This window comes from Crocodylus porosus, unplaced genomic scaffold (assembly GCF_001723895.1).
Source record: "Crocodylus porosus isolate Cpor-Errol unplaced genomic scaffold, CroPor_comp1, whole genome shotgun sequence".
Lineage (NCBI taxonomy): Eukaryota > Metazoa > Chordata > Crocodylia > Crocodylidae > Crocodylus > Crocodylus porosus.
Window position 1 is genome coordinate 120,572,932 of NW_017728943.1, and position 21,214 is coordinate 120,594,145.

The 21,214-nt window shown below is 39.4% G+C and overlaps 1 protein-coding gene across 1 annotated transcript in view; it reads left to right on the forward strand.

The window, feature by feature from the left end:
- Window positions 1-20,266, forward strand: part of KATNA1 (katanin catalytic subunit A1) — a 25,895-nt gene extending 5,629 nt beyond the window's left edge. Inside the window, exons 2-11 of the mRNA XM_019550097.1 lie at window positions 1,347-1,520; window positions 2,205-2,362; window positions 7,650-7,830; window positions 10,797-10,918; window positions 12,533-12,638; window positions 13,029-13,187; window positions 14,305-14,431; window positions 15,516-15,650; window positions 16,309-16,435; window positions 19,908-20,266. Of these exons, the coding sequence (XP_019405642.1) occupies window positions 1,359-1,520; window positions 2,205-2,362; window positions 7,650-7,830; window positions 10,797-10,918; window positions 12,533-12,638; window positions 13,029-13,187; window positions 14,305-14,431; window positions 15,516-15,650; window positions 16,309-16,435; window positions 19,908-20,106 (1,476 nt within the window). The 5' untranslated portion in view covers window positions 1,347-1,358 and the 3' untranslated portion in view covers window positions 20,107-20,266. The remainder of the gene's footprint in view (window positions 1-1,346; window positions 1,521-2,204; window positions 2,363-7,649; window positions 7,831-10,796; window positions 10,919-12,532; window positions 12,639-13,028; window positions 13,188-14,304; window positions 14,432-15,515; window positions 15,651-16,308; window positions 16,436-19,907) is intronic.
- Window positions 20,267-21,214: the final 948 nt, after the last annotated feature.

Genomic DNA, 21,214 nt, shown 5'->3' on the forward strand with positions numbered 1-21,214 from the left:
CCACCATAACAGACTTACCAGCTGCATGCAGCTTCTCACTGCCTGCATGCTATACTGTGGCTGCAGGCACTCATGGGTGTTTATCTGCCAAATTATTGGCCACATTAGGCCGATTCCCAGTTTTCTTAATATTGGTGCTGATCCTAAGCCCTGCCACTGAAGGTGGGTCTAGATCTGGCCCCTGAGGAGCCCCACAGTCCAGATCTGGCCTATGGGCCCAAACCAGTTTTACAACCTTGACTTAAAGTAACCTGTATAATTGCTGTTGGTATTTTCTTTTAATAAAGAAATTGTATTTGGGTTAATGACATGGTCAATTGAATTCCAGTAATATAAAGGCCAAGAACCTAGAGACTCAGAGGGATTGGATGTTATATGTGGGTAATAAGAATATCCAGAATTGTCATAGTTGATGCTGAGTATGTGTATCCATGGTAAGGAGAAAGAGAGTTGGGTAAAACATTAGAATTTTTGTTTTGCTTGTAAACACTTTATATTCTATTCCATTCTATTCTGTTCAGTTTGATCAGATCTTTTAAAATGGAAATAAGATCCTTTTTCATAAATTCCTTGGCAGAGTGCCCTACCTTTTTGAGTAGTTGGAAACATTGCATTATAACAAGATGATTTTCAGAGTATGTTCCAACATGTTAAAGGTTTTTGACTGTGTCTGTTTTTAGTTTCAGCTGTCTCAGCAAGTACTCCCTGCATGTGTGGATTACAGTGATAGTAGATTAGGAAGCAGGTGGTGCTGTCAAGTTAGTGCAGCTGGTGCTTATTTCTTCTCTGTCCTATCAGTTACTGGACCAAAACTGGCTGTCTTTGAGCTTTACACATGTCTCCAGGGGCCTTCTTTAAAGAGATTGTGGGGAAGAAACTCTTTTTCTGACTGAAGACTCCAGGCTGGGGATCTACTCATTTAACTACTTAAAAAAGAAAAGAAAAACTTGGCTCTTGGTGCTTTCACCTTACCCACAGCTCATGTAGCATTAAGAGTGCTGTACTGGTAATAAAAACACTTGCTCACAGCCTATTGTGAAATTCTTCTGTCTACAGGGCTAGGATAATGGTGGGTCACAGGGTGTTTAGCTGTGGTTCTTAAAGGATCTTTAGATTATTTCTTGCACGATGCAATAACTTACAGAATGAACTGCTCCATATATACTTATGGTTATGGAAAAGTACAGTTTGTCTATATTTATCTGTTGAAGAAACTCATCTTCTAATTTATTAATTTTTTTCCATTATTAAATGCATTAGAATATACCTGAGAATCCAAAAAGAATTTCAACATTAGTTTTGTATTTTTACTACATTTTTAATGCAACTTTTCTTTTTTTTTTCAGCTTACATTGAGCATGAGTCTTGTTATGATCAGTGAGAATGTAAAGCTGGCCCGTGAATATGCCTTACTAGGGAGCTATGATACTGCAATGGTCTACTACCAAGGAGTTCTTGACCAAATGAACAAGTACCTCTACTCTGTCCGAGATACATGTCTTCAGCAGAAATGGCAACAGGTGAGCAGCAGTATTTTGTCAGGAAGCATTTTAATAGCAGAGAACTATGCTAATACAGTCTACCTAGTTTAATCATGAGTAAGAAATACTAAAAAAAATAATCCTAACTGTTCTTAACAAGCTGTTTTGTTACTATAATCCTAAGGCTTTGCAGGCTGATTATTTTTTTTCTGATGGCACTGGCATTATAAGGAATGGAGCACAACACTAGCTTCATACTGCACTAACTTGCTTGCCGATTTGACTTCTATTGAATGGATGAGTGCCCTTGTTATGGCTTAGTTAGTTGAACTTTTATATTACTATGAGGCAGACTTACTCCTTCACTTGAATGTCTTTCGATAGTGGGGTTTTGGCTCCCTCATGCAGTTAAGGTTACTGCATTCACTTCACATTAATGAAGAACAAGAGTTTCTCTGAAGACAAATCGGCCCATTAGGTTGCAGTCTCCTCACATTGTACATTTTTCTTAAGACTGTGATGTTTTAAAAAAGATCACAAAGACTGATTACATTATTCCATGTCTAGCAAAAGAAGTATTTAAAATATATAAGGCTGAGTTAAAGAATCAGGATACAAGTTCCACAAGGTTCTTTTTGCTGAGTGGATTCACAATGACTTGAGCAGGAGTCTGTTAAAAGTTTATTTGCAATATGCTTTAATATGCTTCATATTTTGCATCAGGTTTGGCAGGAGATAAGTGTGGAAGCTAAGCATGTGAAGGATATCATGAAAACATTAGAGAGTTTTAAACTAGACAGTACTCCCTTGAAAGCTTCACAACAAGAATTACCAGCTCACGATGCAGAAGTCTGGTCCTTGCCAGTACCTGCTGAACGTAGGTAAGAAGAAAATTAGAGGCACAGATAACATTTTATAGGGTAAAATATGGTCTAGTTTCAATATGAATTTGCTCTGTAACACCTCCCCTCTCCTAGGGCTCAAACACAGTATTTGAAATAATTGATGCTTTAATAGCCAGATGTTGGGCCGCGAGTTAAATTTCTGCATTTTGCTTCAGGATTTTCCTTTCTTGTCTCTAGTAGCATTCACAGCCTGCTTTCTAGGAACAGCTTTAAAACAGCCATCTTCTGATGGTTCCATGAAACTAGCTTTCCACTGCTGTACTTTTCCTTCCTCTTGTCTTGCAACGATACTGCATGCAGCTAGTGTGAAAAGGAGGTAGAAGAGGTATCTTACTCGACCACTTTTCATAGTTCCCATTCTTAGGATCCTAGTACATAACTCCTCTATTGGCCTTTGCTGTTGCTTGTAGTTTTCCTCAGCAGGAAATGTGTGAAGTTTAAAATAAATGAGAGTGAACTTTGAAATGAATGTGAAGTTTGTTGGGTTTTTTTGGACTATTTCTGTGCTGTATAGTGTTTACAGCAGCAACAGTGAAACCAAAATTTCAATAGCTTTGTCAGGCAGCAGAGGTCCAGGGGCTGCTTGCAAACTAAGGGAAATATTTCAGTCCCCAGGCTTATTTGGAAGGCTGCCTTAGCAACTAAAAAGGCACAAATGTAAGCTTAAATTCTGTAGAAATCAAAGGCTTATGTCTTGATCTTACCAACTTTTACATTGTCTGATTTTTGCACCCATGCAAAATTCTTTGACTTAACTGGACTCCATATGAAAGGAAGAATTTACAAGTTTAGCATTTAGGTCTTTGACAATGGGGGTGTGCTAAAGGCTAAGTAGAGTTTCTTGTACATTTTTAGTTACCCAGATCCTAAAGGTAGAATTGTGGTTTGGAAGCTTTCATAAACAGTATTTTTAGTGTTGCTCAGGAAGTATGATTACTTAAAAATGGAGTATTTGACTGCTTTTAGTCTTGGGTTATAGCGGGTCCCAAAAGCCACAATGAGAATTCAAGCCACTTTGTGCCAGGATTATCCTTGTGTTGAAGGTTTATGTTGTAGAAATTAAAACAGTTGAAGAGTGGGTCAGAAATAACAGAGATGTACAACATGGTAATTGCCCAGCCTCTCTTTCTAAATACAATAAAACCTAAAAGTGCTACATGGCTAGAAACCTAAATCTCTAGTCCAGTGGTTCTCAAGGGTTTGGTCCCAAGGGCCAGAGGAATGGTGTGGGGCTGGTCCATGGGCTGGATTGGGGCCCCACATTGCTCCTGCCTGAGCCCATGCCCTGAGGACCCCACATTGCCCATACCTGGCCCTGCAGATTAGGATTGGGTTCCAAGCCTCCCCCCAGTTGCCCCTGCTTAGTTCCTTGTGCCAGGATCAGGCCCTATACTGCCCTGCACACCTGATCTAGCATGTAGGGCCACAGCCTGCAGGGCTCCCCGTGAGTCAGATGATGGCACCAGCGGCTAGATCTGGCCTGTAGGTCAGGGGTTGAGCATCCTTTTTCTAGTCAAATATTTAACTCTGTCTGCTGTGTTTATAAATTAACCCTTTTTTCCATTTAAATCTGCCCACTATGATTTTATTGTAACCCTACATTTCTTCCTATTTATATTAAACTTCATCAGTCTCCTTTAAATGAACAATTGAATAATCTTCAGAACCTTGGCCCCAGATAGGTTTTTTGCCTGCAAATAAATGGACTTTCCAACAAGTGACAGAATTGCATCCCAAAGTCTCCTGACAGGGGTTAGTGATCATGAACATAACTTACTTTGCAGGGATTGAGTTTTTTGTAACCATGGTGCTAGGAAGTCAGTAGGTGAACTAATGCTTCATATGGCAAGTGACCAGGGCTTCCTGTTGGTCATAACGCTTGCTCTTGCAGCTTATCTTATCTTTCCTTCTAACCTGCATGTTGGAAAATATGCTTCTCTAAGAATTAAGGGACATTAAAGCTATATGAAAGTAAAGGAGCCCCACAAATTTTGGGGATCAGAGATCCTCTCCACATGTCCACTTGAATGACTTCTTGAGGGCTATTCTCTGGACGTGTACCATATTTCATAAAATTGGCTTTAACATTGCAAGTTGGGATTTTCTGAGAACAGACTCTTGGGGAGGGTTGGAGAATCATCAGTTCTTTTAATGAAAGTGCTCAAAGTAGGCAATTTAGGGCCTTTTTAAAACAGGGGTGTCAAACTCATCTGGCCCTATGAACCAGGCTGCACCAGAGCCATGGTGCAGGGCATTGCCTGCAGCCTGTACCCCAGATCCCCTGTGTACAGTGTCAGGTCAAACCCACTCACTGTGTGCAGAGCAAGCCTTCCTATGCTGCATGCATTTCTAGGTCCAGCCAGTGTGCCAGATGGAGTAAGGAGCTCTGGGGCTGTAGTGTCCCATGTGGCATATTGAGACATAGATTTCATAGATTTTTTGGGTTGGAAGGTACCTCAGTAGTTCATCGAGTCTGACCCCCTGTTCTGGGCAGGAAAGAGCTTGTCCAGTCTCCTCATGAAGACTCCCAGGGTAGGGGAGAGCACCGTTCCCTTGAAAGCCCGTTCCAGGTTTTGACAGCCCTTACTGTGAAGAAGTTCTTTCTAATGTCCAACCTAAATCTGCTCTCCATCAATTTGTGGCCATTGTTCCTAGTTACTCCAGGGGGTGCCCTAGTAAATAGAGCATCTCCTATTCCCTGCTGCCTTCCCCAGATGAATTTATAGGCAGCCACAAAATCACCTCTCAGCCTTCTCTTGTGAAGGCTGAAGAGATTCCGCAGGTGCTTCTCGAGCAAATCCCAGGACATCATTCTCCCCTTGTACTCGGCCTTGATGAGGCTGCAGCTGGAGTACTGCATCCAGTTTTGGGTTCCACAATTCAAAAAGGATGTGGAGAAGCTTGAGAGAGTCCAGAGGAGAGCCACGTGCATGATCAGAGGTCAGGAAAATGGACTTGATGATGAGAGGCTGAGAGCCATGGGACTCTTCAGCCTGGAAAAGTACAGGCTCAGGGTCTGATCTAGTGGCTGCTAGATCACCTCTCAGCCTCTTCATACGCAGGCTGAAGAGATCCAGGTTCCTCAATCTCTCCTCTTAGGACCTTACCTGCAGGGCCTTTTACCATAAAAGTGGCCCTCCTCTGGGCTCTCTCAAGGTTATCCACATTCCTCTTGAAGTGTGGTGCCCAAAACTGGATGTGCTATTCCAGCTGCAGCCTTACCAATGCCGCATAGAGGGGAAGCATCACCTCCTTAGACCTGCTCATGATGCACTTGTTAATGCATGATAGAGTGCAGTTAACTCTATTGATCACTTTGTCACATTGTTGACTCATGTTCATCTTTGAGTCAACTATGAATCTGAGATCCCTTTCCTCTGCTGTGCTGCTTAGAAAGTCATCCCCCAGTCTGTAAGTGTGTTAGTGATTCCTTCTCCCTAGGTGGAGTACTTTGCACTTATCTTTGTTCTGCCCACTTCTCCAGCCTGCCCAGATCTGCCTGAATCAGTTTCCTTTCCTCAAGTGTATTTACTGTAATTTGGTGTCATCCATGAATTTGGACAGAGTGTTCTCCACACCCTCATCCAAGTCACTGATGAAGATATTGAATAGCACTGGTCCAAGGACCGAGCCTTGGGGGACCCCACTGCCCACACCTTTCCAGGTTGATACCAACCCGTCCACCACCACTCTCTGGGTGTGTCCCATTAGCCAGTTCGCCACCCATTTGACCATGAAATCACCTAAGCCACAGCCGCTTAGTTTTTTTATGAGAATGGGATGCGACACTGTATCAAAGGCTTTTTAAAATCCATGTATATGACATCTACCTTGATTCCTGCATCTAAGCGGTTTGTGACCTGGTCGTACAAAGAAACAGGTTTTTTGAGCAGGATCTACCTGCTGTAAATCCATGCTGGTTGCCCTTCAGCATTATTTTACCTGCTGGTCTCCCACAAATATAATCCTTAATTTTTTCAAAGGTTTTCTCAAGGATAGAGGTGAGGTGAGACTAAACAGTCTATAGTTACCTGGATCCTTCTTTCTCCTCTTTTTGAAAATAGGGACCACACTGGCCCTTTTCCAGTCCTTTGGGACTTGTCCTGAGTGCCATGAGTGCTCAAACAGTCCTACCAGTGGTTCTGCCATGACACTGGCCAATTTTTTTTCAGCACCCTTTAATGAAGATCATCTGGGCCTGCTGACTTGAACACATCAAGCCTCTCTAAGTGTCTCTTCATTAGGTCAACACTAACCGTTGGTGGGCCAGTGTCCCACCTGTGCTTGTCCATAGTTTAATTTGGAGATGTATCATTATAGTGTTCAGGAATACTGATGCAAAAAACTCATTGAAGAGCTCAGCTTTGTCCCTCCTATCTGTCACTAATTGCTCTAACAGGGTCAGTTCAGATCATACATGTCCTCCAGCTGGGTCCAGCCCACAAGCTGTAAGTTTGACACCCCTGTTTTAATTTTATTTATTATTTTTTTTATTTCTATTTCTTGGGATAAGTCAAAGGCATTGGGAAGGGATGTGTGGGCAAGAAAGAAAGCTTGCATTCTTAAGGTCTCAAGATGAGATTTGGAGGCAAGTTTAAATTTGCTTTTATCAGTAACTACTAAAAGTTCTGCTTTGGGAGAACGGTAGGTTTGTGTACCATCTGTTCATCTCTGGAACTGCAGTCTGATGCTTTCTGTGATTTCATAAGCCTGCTACTGAATTAAGCGTAGCCTTCTGACAGAGAGCCTGACTGAGTATTGATAATGCTGAAAATGTTGGGGGGGTTTGCCTTTTTCTCTTGATTTGCAGAGCTCATGTAAGCCTCCTGAAGGGGTAGAGTGCTCCAGTGGGTTCTTGACTTACTAAACAATAATTCAGCTTTCATAAGAAACCTTTTTAGTCTCTGCCATGATAAAGGAAGGTGAACTGCAATATTTCTCTTTGATTGTAAGCTCCTCAGTACTAGGACTAACTTTTTTATCTTTTTGGCACATAGTACTAAGGTTATTACTTGTGCCTGACAAATGAGTGTCAAACTTCTAGTGGTGGTGGAAGGGAAAATGGGGTTGAAAAGAGAAATTTTTTTGACTTAAAAAATAAAGTTATCTTTGAGCAAGATACCATTGTAACAAAATAAGTAAATACAAATGACATAGGTTAAATAATTGTTGCTTGGGATAAGCAGCTTCTGCATTCTGTAGTTAAGATTTGGCAGTGTTAAGTAACGCTCACCAATGACTCTTATGTATCATGACTAATCAGACCTTCACCAGGACCAAGAAAACGTCAGTCTGCTCCATGCAATGATTGCAGAGGTCACAATAACCGTGCAAGTGCAGCAGTGAGGGGCCCTCACCGTCCTTCTCGAAATCCTAACGATAAAGGGAAAGTAGTCCGGGGCCGAGAAAAGAAGGATCAACAAATCAGAGGAAAAGAGGAAAAGGTAAAAACTTGTGGGTAGCTTCATTGTATTTTTATGCCAGGATAATGGTGCAAAGGAAATTTAGTTTGAGAAAATTGATCAGCTGTAATGTGCTTTTTATATTCAAAGCAGTGTACAAACAGAAAAGCTCACAAAACATGTTAGTAATTAGTTTATGGAGAAAGACTAATGCAGAGAAGGGTTGAATGACTGGTTGAAGGTTTTGCCTAGATTAATTAACAGCCAGAAATAAAATTAAGTGCTGACTTTTTGCATCACTGTTGTGTGGTATCCATGAGATTAACTGATGACAGTGGTAACAGGAGACTATTATTAACACGTAAAATCCACTTTTGGCTTTCCCAGATCAAAGATTTTACTGTATAAATAAAGGTCAGCACTTCTTCCCATATAATTGGTAGAGGGACCGTCTTAATTTTTATAATGTCAAAGTGCTTGGATTACCATGGTCATGTGTTTAGTAACAGAAACTATCCTGTGTTTGGTTTTATTTTTTTAAGTGTCTAGATCCAACATGTATAAAGCATTATATGTTTTCACGTTAAATAGTTAGTTAAGGGACAAATCCAGTAAGTAATGCATGTGTTTCATACTACCAGGTAAGAAACATTCTGCTCTCATTGAGATCAGTGAGAGTCTCGAAGCTAGTTTCAGTAAGAACAGGATTGAACTCTGATGTGTGAACTGGTAACTTGATGCTCTATAAAGAGAGAATTCATCTCTCCTCAAGGTTGAGAAAAGGGGAGAAAAGCAGGACTTTAAATTCCCAACACCAAATCCTAGCTGAATAATTTATTCAATGGGAGAGGAAGGGAAGAAAGTAAGGTTTTATCTTACAAGCTACCTGATTACCTAGATAAAGCTTTATTGGTGCGAAAATATTTAGCATTTCTGTTTTTATTTTTAAAAAAATCAAACTAAACTATTTTTCTAACCTGCTCTAACAGGCACAATATTCAGTTTACAATATATAAGATCTGAAATCACATCAACACCAAAAGAGTTCACAAAATAATATATTCACAAAATATTTTACTTTCCAAAGTGAAGTTCTGGCAAGAAAATCAAGAAAAAGTCTGGCTGTTTCAAAATACACGCCTAGAATTTTTGTTTTGAAACCATTTTAATTTTGCATTAAATAATAGTAACATAATAGTAATAGTAATATTAATAGTAACATGTCAACAATATTAATGTTAATAATAATGATAATATTATATTATATATTCTAGTCTATTCTATTATTAATAATAGTGACGTTTATGGTTGGGAAAACAAAACCCTTCAAATGACCCAAACAATCTTTTTCCTGGAACTTTTCTGTGCAGAGAGTTCTGAAATTTTCAGTTATTTTGAAATCTGTAAGTACTTCTATCCTTCTGCACAGTCTTGATTATTACTTAAAGGTACTGTGAAAACATGAGAGAGGAAAAAACGTTATGTAGGACATGAGGGCAGAATGAGACCTAGGTTTCCACGAAACTTTCAGCCACTGGTGAATATAGATTTTGTAGATATTAGGGCTGGAAGAGACCTTGGAAGATTGAGTCCAGCCCCCTGCCCTGGGGGCAGGAAGTCAGCTGGGGCCAGGATCCCAGCAAGATAAAAAAGATAGTGTAGAATAAGCAGTTGTTGGGGCAGCAAATCATAGTATGGCTAAATTCTTAGAATAAATAAAATATGTATGCATGAGTTAGGCTACTTTCATAAATAAGACTTTGGGGATCTTAAAAGTGATGGGATAATAGATACCTCAGACTTATCCTTTACACAGTGCCATCTCCTGTTATTTTGCCCAGTCTTGCTCCATTGAAGCCAATGGCAAATAACTTGATTTCTTCAGGTTCAGAATTAGGTGCCAGTAGGAAGACTATTCCCCTTAGCCTTGTTCGTTTTTAAGTGAGAAATTTATGAATTAAACTCAAAATGGTTATTGTCATAAAGCATTGTTAAGTGAGCTTGTACAAGGCCCAAGTAAAAAGTGGAACAGTTCATTTACAGTGGAATAATTAAATACTCTATGCAGTGTAAAGCAGTGATTTTTAACCGGGGTGTCATGGGATCCTGTCTAAGGATGCCACAGGGAGCAGTACAGTATTGGCATTGTGCAATTATGCATTGGCATTGTGCAAATACCTACATGGGATTCACAGGATAAACCCAGAAATTTCAAATAGGCATCTGTTCTGACTGGTTATGGTCTTTTTAGAATTCATTGCAACAAAAGAATAGCTCTGTTATTTTCCCATAACCAGAAAAGTTTGTGGAAGGTAAGAGCTGGTATTTTCCAAGAGGTACCTTGGGTCAAAAAAGGTAGAGAGCCACTGGTGTAAAGAATGCATGAATGTCATTTAACTTTGTGTGTGAATAACGCTGAACCTCCTCATGCATTAAATGTGCACATTGCCATAGTACATTATCACCCACCCTGGAAAGAGAGAATAACTATAGTTACATTTGAACTGATTTCTTTTTTTCTTTAAGTCCTTGTAATATAAATAATGCATATCTTCCGTTTGTGGAAAAACAGTACCAGTTCTATAGGCTGATTCTGAAATCGGAATGTAGTTTAGTAGTTGGGAGGAATTAGATTAATCCCATGTTTATTTTAATGGGAGTTAGGTGCCTAAGTAAATTTGTGGATCTAGGCCTGGGGCCCTAAAATTATTTCAAGCAAATAAACTGCAGTGACTAGCAGGAAACAGTTAAAAAAATATGGCTTACACTTTTATTATTTTATATTTCTAATAGTTAACATGTATAAAATATGAGAACGGGAACATCATGGGTTACTGTTATCTAGAACAGATGCGTTCTTTGCCTTGGTAGCTGAGATGACATTCAGGTTTCTTAGCCAGTTCTGAACTTCCACGTTGTTGGATAATAGTGTTGTAATTGAAAAGCCAAAAATGTATATGCAGTACAGCCCTGGTATGGATTGTCACAACAGTTTTTATTTTCTGTAGAACAAATCCTCCTCTGATATTTCAGAATCTGAGCCAAAGAGATTTGATGGTACAGGATATGATAAAGATTTAGTAGAGGCTCTGGAAAGAGATATAATTTCTCAAAATCCCAATGTACGATGGTAAGTCTGAGTGTTATCAAGCTTGTATTTTTGTGCTTTTTTTTTTCTCATCAGAGAGTGGTTGTAACTTCCAGGGTTAAGGCTTTTAATACATGGAATAAGTGTATCTACAAGAGGGATTGGCAATATTTTTGGACAGAGTGCCAAAAATACTTGTGGCCTTGACTGGTAAGAAGTTGGTGTGCCAGGGCTGCACGACAGGGGAGCCATGAGGGGCCCAATCCTCGTTGTGGCAGCAGCACAGCCCTGGTTCCTTCCCAGCCATCCGCCCCGAGGCACATGTGCCAAGCAAAATGCCTTCAAGTGCCATGCTCTGGCATTCATGCTGGGGGTTGCCTGCTCCCGATTTACAAGTTTTCTTTGTGAGTTGAGTGTGTAGCTAAACTACTTTCTTTCAGTGTTTATTGCAAGAAACTTAACATGATAAAAGACCTTGCCAAATCCATGTTGTATCATGGTATATCAGCAGTGGGTCCCTTTTGAAAAGAGCAAAAAAAAAGTATGATCTCTAATTGGCATTGTATCATATCTTCTCCCATAAAACACACCCTGGAATATAATACACATCTTGTTTTTGAAAGGCAAAAAAAAGAAAAAAGATTTTTCTAGAGTTTTGGTTGCATGCAGCTCAATTTGGGCAGGCTGCTTTTTGTGGGGGTATATTATATGTGAAAAAAATATGGTAATTCCTTTTATAGTTGCCTTTACAGACAGCTTCAAAACCCAAATTCATACAAAAGCAGCTTTATTGCTCAGCTCCCTTGTATTCAGACTGTCACAAGACTAGGAGGGTTTTGTGAGGATTCAGCGAGAAAAGGTTGTGGCTAATAGGCTTATTAGAAATGGTTGTACTTTTTGTGTATCAATATAAAAAAAGGAAGATAAATATTTATATACTAAGCTGAAACTGTGGGGGGGGGTTTCCCTTCATTTTATGCCAACTCAAGCTTTAGATTGGAATTTAAACATTCTTAGACCAAACATAGACTGTTCCTAATGTCTTATAAAACATTACTGTTTTAGCCACTTGCTGGTCCGTATGGGGCCACTATGGAGGATGCATCCAAAGCGAGGTGATGCTACAAACTTAAGATACCATACAATGCTTCTCATTCTTGTAGAGGCAGCTTTAAAGTTGACTAAATACTTTACTCTTGAAAGAGAATTCTCAAAAAAAAAATTTTTTTAATCTCTTCCTTCAATTTGCTTTTATTAATTGGTCTTCAAGCTTTATAAATTATAGCTATACAGATAAAGGGTGTCAATTAATGCCATAGTTCCCACTGGGGAGAAATTTTATAGCACATGTGATGCTTACTCTAGCATGTTTCCCCAGACTGCCTTATCAACATATTTCCTTTTTGATGTGGACGGAAGGGTGAGGGGGTGTGCAGAAATGTGAATTAATCTGTTAATTGCTTGGATGCACTCTGGAACTTGTCAGTCCAGTGCTATGCTTAGAGATGAGGACACTTCTCTGACAGAAACTAAGTTAAGCTCAGTTCGTTCACATTGTCTATTAAAGTCATGTGATGATGAGTGTTTACATCTTGAATTGAATGCTGGTATGACCCTCCTGTTACCATCTACTTAAATTCCTTTCTTCTGTATCAGGGATGATATAGCTGACTTGGTAGAGGCCAAAAAATTGCTCAAGGAAGCTGTTGTCTTGCCAATGTGGATGCCAGAATTCTTTAAAGGCATTAGAAGACCATGGAAGGTAAGAAAAAAATTGTGTTTTATGACATGTAGTGAAATTTTTAATATCTGTTCTAAGAGGAGCACCTGAAGTTATAAATGTTCCATGTCTGATAGAAACCAACCTTCCCTCCTAATCCAAACCCCTTAGGGGAACTAGTTTCTGTTCTGAATACTAATCAAATTAAGCTACAAAGTAAAACAAGTATATGGTTATGGGCTGTATTGTTGGTATTGCTTAAAGACAGTACTATTACTCTAGCTTGTAATACAACTTAGGCAAAAGCTTCTATTGAATATTTTAATTCTGAAGGTCTAAAACAGCTGCTTATGTTTAGATTGTTGCACTGAATTTTCTTCACTAGGTTTAATGCTCAACCTTAATTTTGGACTTTCTTTTTGTTTTAAATAGGGTGTACTGATGGTTGGTCCACCCGGTACTGGAAAGACCCTCCTTGCAAAAGCTGTAGCTACTGAATGCAAGACAACATTTTTCAATGTCTCTTCATCAACACTAACTTCAAAATACAGAGGAGAATCTGAGAAACTTGTTCGCTTGCTGTTTGAAATGGTGACTGAGACCTCTTTGCAGGGAATAGTGGGTTGTAACTTCATCTCCGGAATAGTGAACCCTAGGCAAGAGCTAAAACTATTAGTAAATTGCACCTCCAAATTGCACATACAGGTGTCTGTAACCACTTACACTGCGGTCTAGGCATGGATATGCATATTTTTAGCAAACCACTTTAAATATTGACAAGGAGTCCAGCCTTCTATTTGGTATGTACATTAATATGATAGGTTATGCTTGAGGCTGTAATCCCTGGGTTCATGGGACTACTTCAGAATCTGAGATTTCTTATGAAAAAAGATATGTTGTTCTTCATGGTTGTAAAGAAGACTTAAAAACTGGAAACAATAGAACCAAAGGAGTGATTTTTCTTCCTGAGTCAGCAGGTAGTCTGAATCAGTAGCTCTGAGAGGTGTAAAACTGCTGCATGCATTACACTGGGATGTTAACTCAAGACTCACAGCTTGAAGTGGGAGACTTGGCAGTTCATGAAAACGGAAAGTGGCTGTAGAGAAATGTTGTGGCCCTGGCCCCTCTGCTATTTAGTCATATACTCCAGCTGCTGTGGACCTTGTGATGTTGTCCATGAATCACTGGGAAAGTGAAACAACTGCCACTTTGAAGTGGAGTCTAGGGCCATATTGTGAGGAGTCTAAAGGCTGTTCTACACCAGAGAATTAAATTCACACTTAAATTTATAGGCATATAAGCCTATACCAGAATTTAATTATTCTGGTAGAATTTCCTATGTGAACAATCGTTCTTGTTCTGATGCCTCCTATTAAGTGACTGCACCCTTGACAGTTTTGGCTAGATGTGATGTTAATTTGTTATGTAGGGCTGTGAACAGGTGCCATATGAGACCTTGGGGTTATTGTGCTTCAGTAAGTCATTGCTATAGGCTGTTGTGTTATTACTAGTGACACCCCAGATATGTATAGGTGGAGGTAGAGGTGGGAGAGGATACATACTTGTTGGATATTTACACCTGTTGTATTAAGTTGTGTTGAATTATTGTGCTGTTTTATGGATGTTTCTGGAGTTGTTAATTTAAAAGAAATAAGGTTAAATAAAGCCTGAAATATGTTAATGCCATTTCAACTTCTGATCTCCCTAGGCTCGGTTTTATGCACCAACCACTATATTTATTGACGAAATAGACTCTATCTGTAGTCGCAGAGGAACCTCAGAAGAGCATGAAGCCAGCCGTCGGGTGAAGGCAGAATTGCTGGTTCAAATGGATGGTAAATTAATTAGCAATTGGCGGCTCTGGATTAGAGGAGAAAATATAAAGCTTCAAATTTCCTTCACCAGGGAGTAGATAATCTAATTACAACATTTTTAAAAAGGCAAATTAAAAAGAGGTGCATTGGCAGTAGTTCAAGCTCCAAGACGCTGCAAATACATTTAATGAGTGCTCCTTTTTGACTTCCCCACCCTTCTCCATAAAAGCCATCTCGGTATCCTCTTGCAGACTGAATAACTAAGCTTTCTCAATCTTTGGAGTCCATGCTATAATCCTACTTTTATGCTCCCACGATTTTTTTCTCCCTAGTTCCAACAATAAAGTAAAGCAATAATTTCCAACTGAACCATTGCAGCCTTAGGGATGGCCTTCCTTTAAGGAGAACTGTCACAAAGAATTCCAGGTGACTTTCTACTTGGTCTGTAGAAGTGGCATACAGTTATCATCAGTTACCTATGCTAGTTTAAAATTCAGATGATACTACTTTAATCTTGACCTTTCATTGACTCCATTCCCCTCTTGCTGAAGGAAAAAAAGGATGAAGCTGGACAAAAATGAAGACACTAGTTTTTTTTAATAGCTTTTTCATAAAAACTGCATACCCAAGTCACTTCTATAACTAGTCTAAGTCATTTGCTATACAAGATTCAGCTTTACTTGTGCAAAATGTTAACTTTTAATTTTATCTTTGCTAAACACTGCTGAAATGTACTTAAAGAGGAACATTTCATCCCATTTTTTTTAAATGCAGTAATTTAAAATTGCTAATCTGCAGAGTGAGTTATGACAGGGTTCCACATGTAAGAAAATCCAGATTATTTAGTTCTAGCAGCCTGATGCACCTCCCACTTCAATCTGTAGAGGGACTTCTGTTGGTTTAAATAAAAAGGTCAGACCCCTTGCAGTTTAATCTTGCAGTTTATAATCACAACATGCCTGGTAGAACTGAAAATTAAAGTAGAACTTCAACACAGTAGAGGAGCTTCATTAATATTACAGAGTGATGGGTGCTTTCATCTGCATATATGTATGAAATTCCACACAGGCTGCATAGGTTAATTTCCTTTCCCTTTCTAACACAGGTGTTGGAGGGGCATCTGAAAATGATGATCCTTCCAAGATGGTTATGGTACTAGCTGCTACTAATTTTCCTTGGGATATTGATGAGGCCCTGAGAAGAAGACTAGAAAAGAGAATTTACATTCCTTTACCATCAGGTATAAAGACTTCCTTTTTTTTATCTTGGGTGTGGGGAGATCAGAAACTAAGATTGCCATTCTGTCAATTTTGATACCTTTTATATTTGACTGAGGTCTCAGATTAGACTGAGGTATAGTGAGGGGGGTCTAAAACTCAGAAGCACCTTGGGGGTGAGATGGGGGCGGGCAGGGCAGGGCAGGGATATATGCAAACACATGTATTAGGTACTTTAAAAGGGGAGATGGGGCTGCTGCTCCAATGTGTGTAACAGCTGGTATGCTGTGACTGTTACCTCTGCGTAAGCCTATAGTCATACAACTGAGCCAGATTGCCCTAGCTGACCTTTGATGAAGCAGGGTTAAAGTTGGAGCAGTTTTGCTCTGCTTGTATCAGAATCATGCAGGTATAAACCGCTGCAGCCTAACAGCCTGTATATCCCTGCCCTGTGTGCTCTCTCCCTCCTCTCCCAGAGGTACTTCTAAGTTTTAAACCTCTCTTGCTATATATCTGAGTCTAATCTGAGACCCCAGTCGAATATAAAAGTTATTGAAATTGAAGTAATGGCAATCTTAGTTTTTGGCAGTGATAGAGTTGTTACATCTATCTTGTCTTCAGAACATGGGTTGTATTGATTCTTATTTATTTTTTTTAAACCTTCTTGTGTGTGTTGTTTAGCAAAAGGCAGAGAGGAACTTTTACGAATAAACCTGCGAGAGCTTGAATTGGCTGATGATGTTGACCTTGAAAATATTGCTGAGAAAATGGAAGGTTATTCTGGCGCAGATATCACCAATGTATGCAGGTATGTTGGTTGCAGCCTTTATATAGACAAACTCATTATCTGAAAATGGTTTGCCATATTGGGTTTAACATAATTCAAGCCAAGTAGTTCTTAGTAAAATACAGACTGATTTAGGCACTCTTGCGGTTTAAAATCTAGCAGAAAAGCTAGCTACTACACAACCATTTACTTAAATTTGTATTCCACACCTAGATATCATAAAGGTAAAAAAAAACAATTATGACGGTCCTAATCAAAATGGTATATTAATGACATTTCATGTTTGCTTGTTTAAACTGAACTATCCCTTTTGTGTGAGGTTTTCCAGTTCCTATGGTGTTCGTTTTAACTTGCAGAGTTCGTTGGATCATGCCATTGAGGTTCTAAGGGTGCATATCCCCGTGCAATCATAAAAGATGAAAGCAACAAAGAGCCATGTCAAGTGAATTGGGAATCCTTAGAGTGAAGGGATGCCATGCATAAGGTCTAGCTGGGCTGCCATGAAACCTTATTAGCACTAAGAGCAGGGGTTGGCAACCTACAGCCCACAGGCTGGGTTTGGCCTACAAGAGGTTTGGATCTGACCTCTGAAGGTCCAGTTCAGTCTGTATTATACTAAGGGCACACTGCCAACTCCTCAGCTGTTTTATCATCTTTTTGCTAGTGGTATGGTGAGATTTACTTTTGAGGTTGTAGCTAGCTGCTGCATCTCATGTGAAGGGCTGCTCTTTGGTCTCTGGAGGAGATTGCAACCTCTGACCCACATTTGCAAAGGGTTGCCTACCTGTCCTAGAGCTTTGACCTAATGGGAAGTGTGTGAAAAAGGAATAGTACTTTGAAATAGTACTTCACAGAGAAGGAAGGAACCTGTGGGATGATTGTTTATAATTAGTTTAGCTGTCAAGTATGCCATAAGAGGATATTCATATTAGAGTAAAAGGACTGTTTAAACACAAGTTAGCTGCTTCAGCCTCATCCTGCAGTCACGTACTGCATTTCTTTTGAGATGTAATATTTTTGTGTAAGTCGACTTCTGTCTTGCTGCTCCTCCAGAGGCTGTTCTGATGTTTGTAATTATACTGTTGATGCTGGAAACTGAGCATGGGGTGTGTCAACACCTTGTTTAGGTGGTAGTAATCCTATTGCTTTTTCTTTGCATGGATTTATGCTGTATGAGCACTCATTTGTTCCTGTCTCTTTCCTTGGCGCTTACTTGAATAATTAGTGTATTAAAACCCATAATTTGGACTTTACTGCAGGAACAGAGGATGCCTTTGTCTCCTTTAATATTTTAGCATTTTTATAATGCTGTGTTTTAAAAGTATTTCATAAATCTTAATTCATTATAAAGCCATTAGGGCTAGTTCTAAAAATCAATTTATTCTAACTATGACAAACACAAATAACAAACTACGTCTTGGATTGAAAGCAGGTTTTTTGATAGAAAGATGGAAAGTATTTATATTAAGGCAAGTTAACATGACTTGAAATAGAGTAGTCTCTATAACAGTTGTAAAACAGCTCTTTTAGTTGAGGCTAGAGAGTTAGTAGTGATTCTGCTTTTAAGGCTCAATCAGTACTGTAAGGGTGGTGTTATATGTTTAACTTAACACTAAGTGCAGTTAAAACACGAGCAAATGCACATTCAAGCAGTTCAGTACATGTTAAGTGCCGTTGTGGGTTGCACAGTTGCTTCCTTTCAGGCAAGGATTATCTAACCTATTAACTTTAATACCTCACAGCATTCCAGTAATTTGCAACTGTTGCAAATAAACATATGGCTACATCCTGAATGGGGCATTTTTAGTGTCTTTTGATATGCCATTTACTTGATCCCACCAGCAAGGGGACTTGGATAGCTGAGCAGTGTGCTGACACACCTTGTGCTTGCTCAGTTGATGCCTTGGTATATATAAAATGGGAATGAAAAGTTAGTTATTGAGATTCTCTCCTGTTACAGTTCTAGGCCATCTTAAACAGATAGAGCACTTATCAGCAATAGTTTAAATAAGTACGAATACTATAAACCTGCATCTAACATCCAAATCCTTTCCTGGTACTTGTTTGTGGTGCTAAGTAATGTCCCTTCCATACCTAACAACAAAACACAAGGAAAATCTTAGCTAATGTAGTTTGTACCCTTGGGAACTTAACCAGAATTTAATTACAACAATGTTCACTCATGCCATCATCTCCTTACTATAGCCAGTTGTTGCTCTGTGTGGCTTCTTTCATCCATCAGCATGGAACAAAATTGAGATTGTATTATTGCCTCCCATGGGGCTGGGGCTATCCTTTCAGCTTTTTTACTGCCAAATCGAAGCAGTAGCTGGAATTTGGTGAAAGACTTGTATTAGAGACTTAGTTATTTTTGGGCATGAACTTGCTTTTCTGATTTTATGGTTTTGGAACTTGACGATTTCAGCAAATAAGTTCAAGCTGTGCAAACTGAAACTTCATCAGTCCTTTTTATATGTAGACATTCAGCACAGCTCAGTATCTCCTACACTTTTGTTGACCCAACAAAGGACATCTAAATACAGTCAGTAAATGCTTTGATGTAACAGGAAAAAAAGAGGTGTACTTGAAGTCACTTTAATACAGGCTCACTGGAAGCAGCAGTTGGAAGTGCATGTGACTTGAATATGTTCTGTAATCATTTTATCCCCTAGCTCAGATTGGCCTCTTAGTTATTCATTTTACAATGTGAAACAGTAGGTACCTTATGGAACACCTTGGAACTGAGTGTAGAGCAGAAAAAGCATTCGGCATTAAAGAACAGGACTTGTCGTTAACTTTAAAGAACCCTCCTTGTTCTGTGCCTCCCTCTGTTTATTACATGCTTCTGAAAGCCATGGCAAACACCAATGGGAAACAACAAATTTGGCACCAAGGAGGTGGCTTTAAATGGACACTTTTAACGGTCCTTTTAAATAGTCAAACACAAAATCAGATTGGCCCACATGCTGTAGGCTGCTGTTCCCTGGCATAGGTTGTCTGGAAGTGCTTTAAGCATTTAATGCCCTAATAAGCATCATAATTTGGCACATTCAGATTTTTTGGCCATCCCCAGTAACTAGAAGTGTTACTTTCATTAGATTCAGTTCTGAAAAGAAGTTCTCTCCAGTTTTGTCAGTAAGTGCTTGTCCCTGCAGGGATGACAAACACGCTCATTTTGAATACTGCATCAAGCAACAGGGACAAGGCAAGATGCACTCGCATTACTATTGCATATAGCTAGTGATGCAGAAACTTTCCTTCTGCAGTAGGATCCTTGAAATTCTACCCCTCAAACCCTGGAAAGGGAGGCCCATTGGCTAGAGTATCTGTCTAGGAGCCACATAAATATCTAAGGTAGAATGAAAGCTATGATGAATCTTTATGACTCTTGGTTCTCCAAACTGAAATTGTGGCCTAATTTGAATGTTTAGTTTAAGTCTTAAGCAACCAAACCTACCTTCATCCTAAGTAACCTTTTTTACATGCCCTCCAGAGATGCATCATTGATGGCTATGAGAAGGCGTATTGAAGGCTTGACACCAGAAGAAATCAGAAATCTTTCCAGAGATGAAATGCACATGCCTACAACTATGGAGGATTTTGAAATGGCTTTGAAAAAGGTTTCTAAGTCGGTATCTGCTGCAGACATTGAGAAATATGAAAAATGGATAGTTGAATTTGGATCATGCTAAGACCTCTTTAACCAAACTTACTTTGAGAAACCTGCCTTAAGTCTTAAAATAGCTTCAGAAGTGATGAAAAGTAGTTCCAATGCACTGAGTGCTATTTTTTAATTTTTGTAATTATTAAGAGTAACATGATTCTAAATAAAATAATTTTTTAAACTGCAGGTTACCTCTGCCTCTTGAATTAACTTAGACCAGTCCTCCTTTGCCTATCTGTTAACGTTAATCAAATGTAGTAGTGGGACTTGTTCGCTCTGCATTTATGACAGAAGCTGGCTTTATGTGATTGTTTAAATTTAGATTCTTGCTGTTGATTGAGATGGAAACTCCAGTTCCAACACGGTTGCCAATCCATAACAGAGGCAGGAATGTGAATAAGAATTTTTGCGTCTGGAAGTCTTGATGCAGTTTTATTAAGCTACTAACAGTTAATGAATTCAACCTGAGCTAGAGAGGTAGGAATAGACCTGAATTTAGGATATCCGGATAACCGTTTTTCAGCATATACTGTATGACTGAAATCCATGTACTACTCTTGCCATTGGCCAACCGTGTCAGATATGCTGTCTCATTTTATAGAGTGGATGTAGAAGTGCTAGAATGCAACAGGAACCAGCAGCAGTGCTGTGAGAAGGAAAAACTACAGCAAACTAGTGAAAAAAGAGGAATAAATAGGAAAATCAGGCTGTCAGCAGAGACTGCTGGAGGCTGTGTTCCTGTGGCCCTCATGGTTACCCAGCAATACCATTGCTCTGGTGAGTTGTTTGAGGGAGATGCTGACTCTACAAAGAGCTGTTCAGTACTTGGACCCTGACCTAAGATGACAGGAGTTCAACTAGGTGTATTATTGCATAATTCATTACCTTCATGATGCCCAAAGTCCCACCCTTGCATCTCCCTTCCCATTTCAAAAAGCTGGTTGGATAAACTGCAGGTAGAGACAGGAATTGCCTTTTGAAGTAGCCAGTTTAAGCCTGGGTTGCCAGGAGACTTAAAGAATTGGGTAGCTGGCAGGTTTGGCAGAAAGGTACTATTTTAGCTGACCAGTCAGCTTATTGCAAACTGACCAAATATTTCAACTGATACCAAACAGAAATGGAAAGGGTGTCAATGA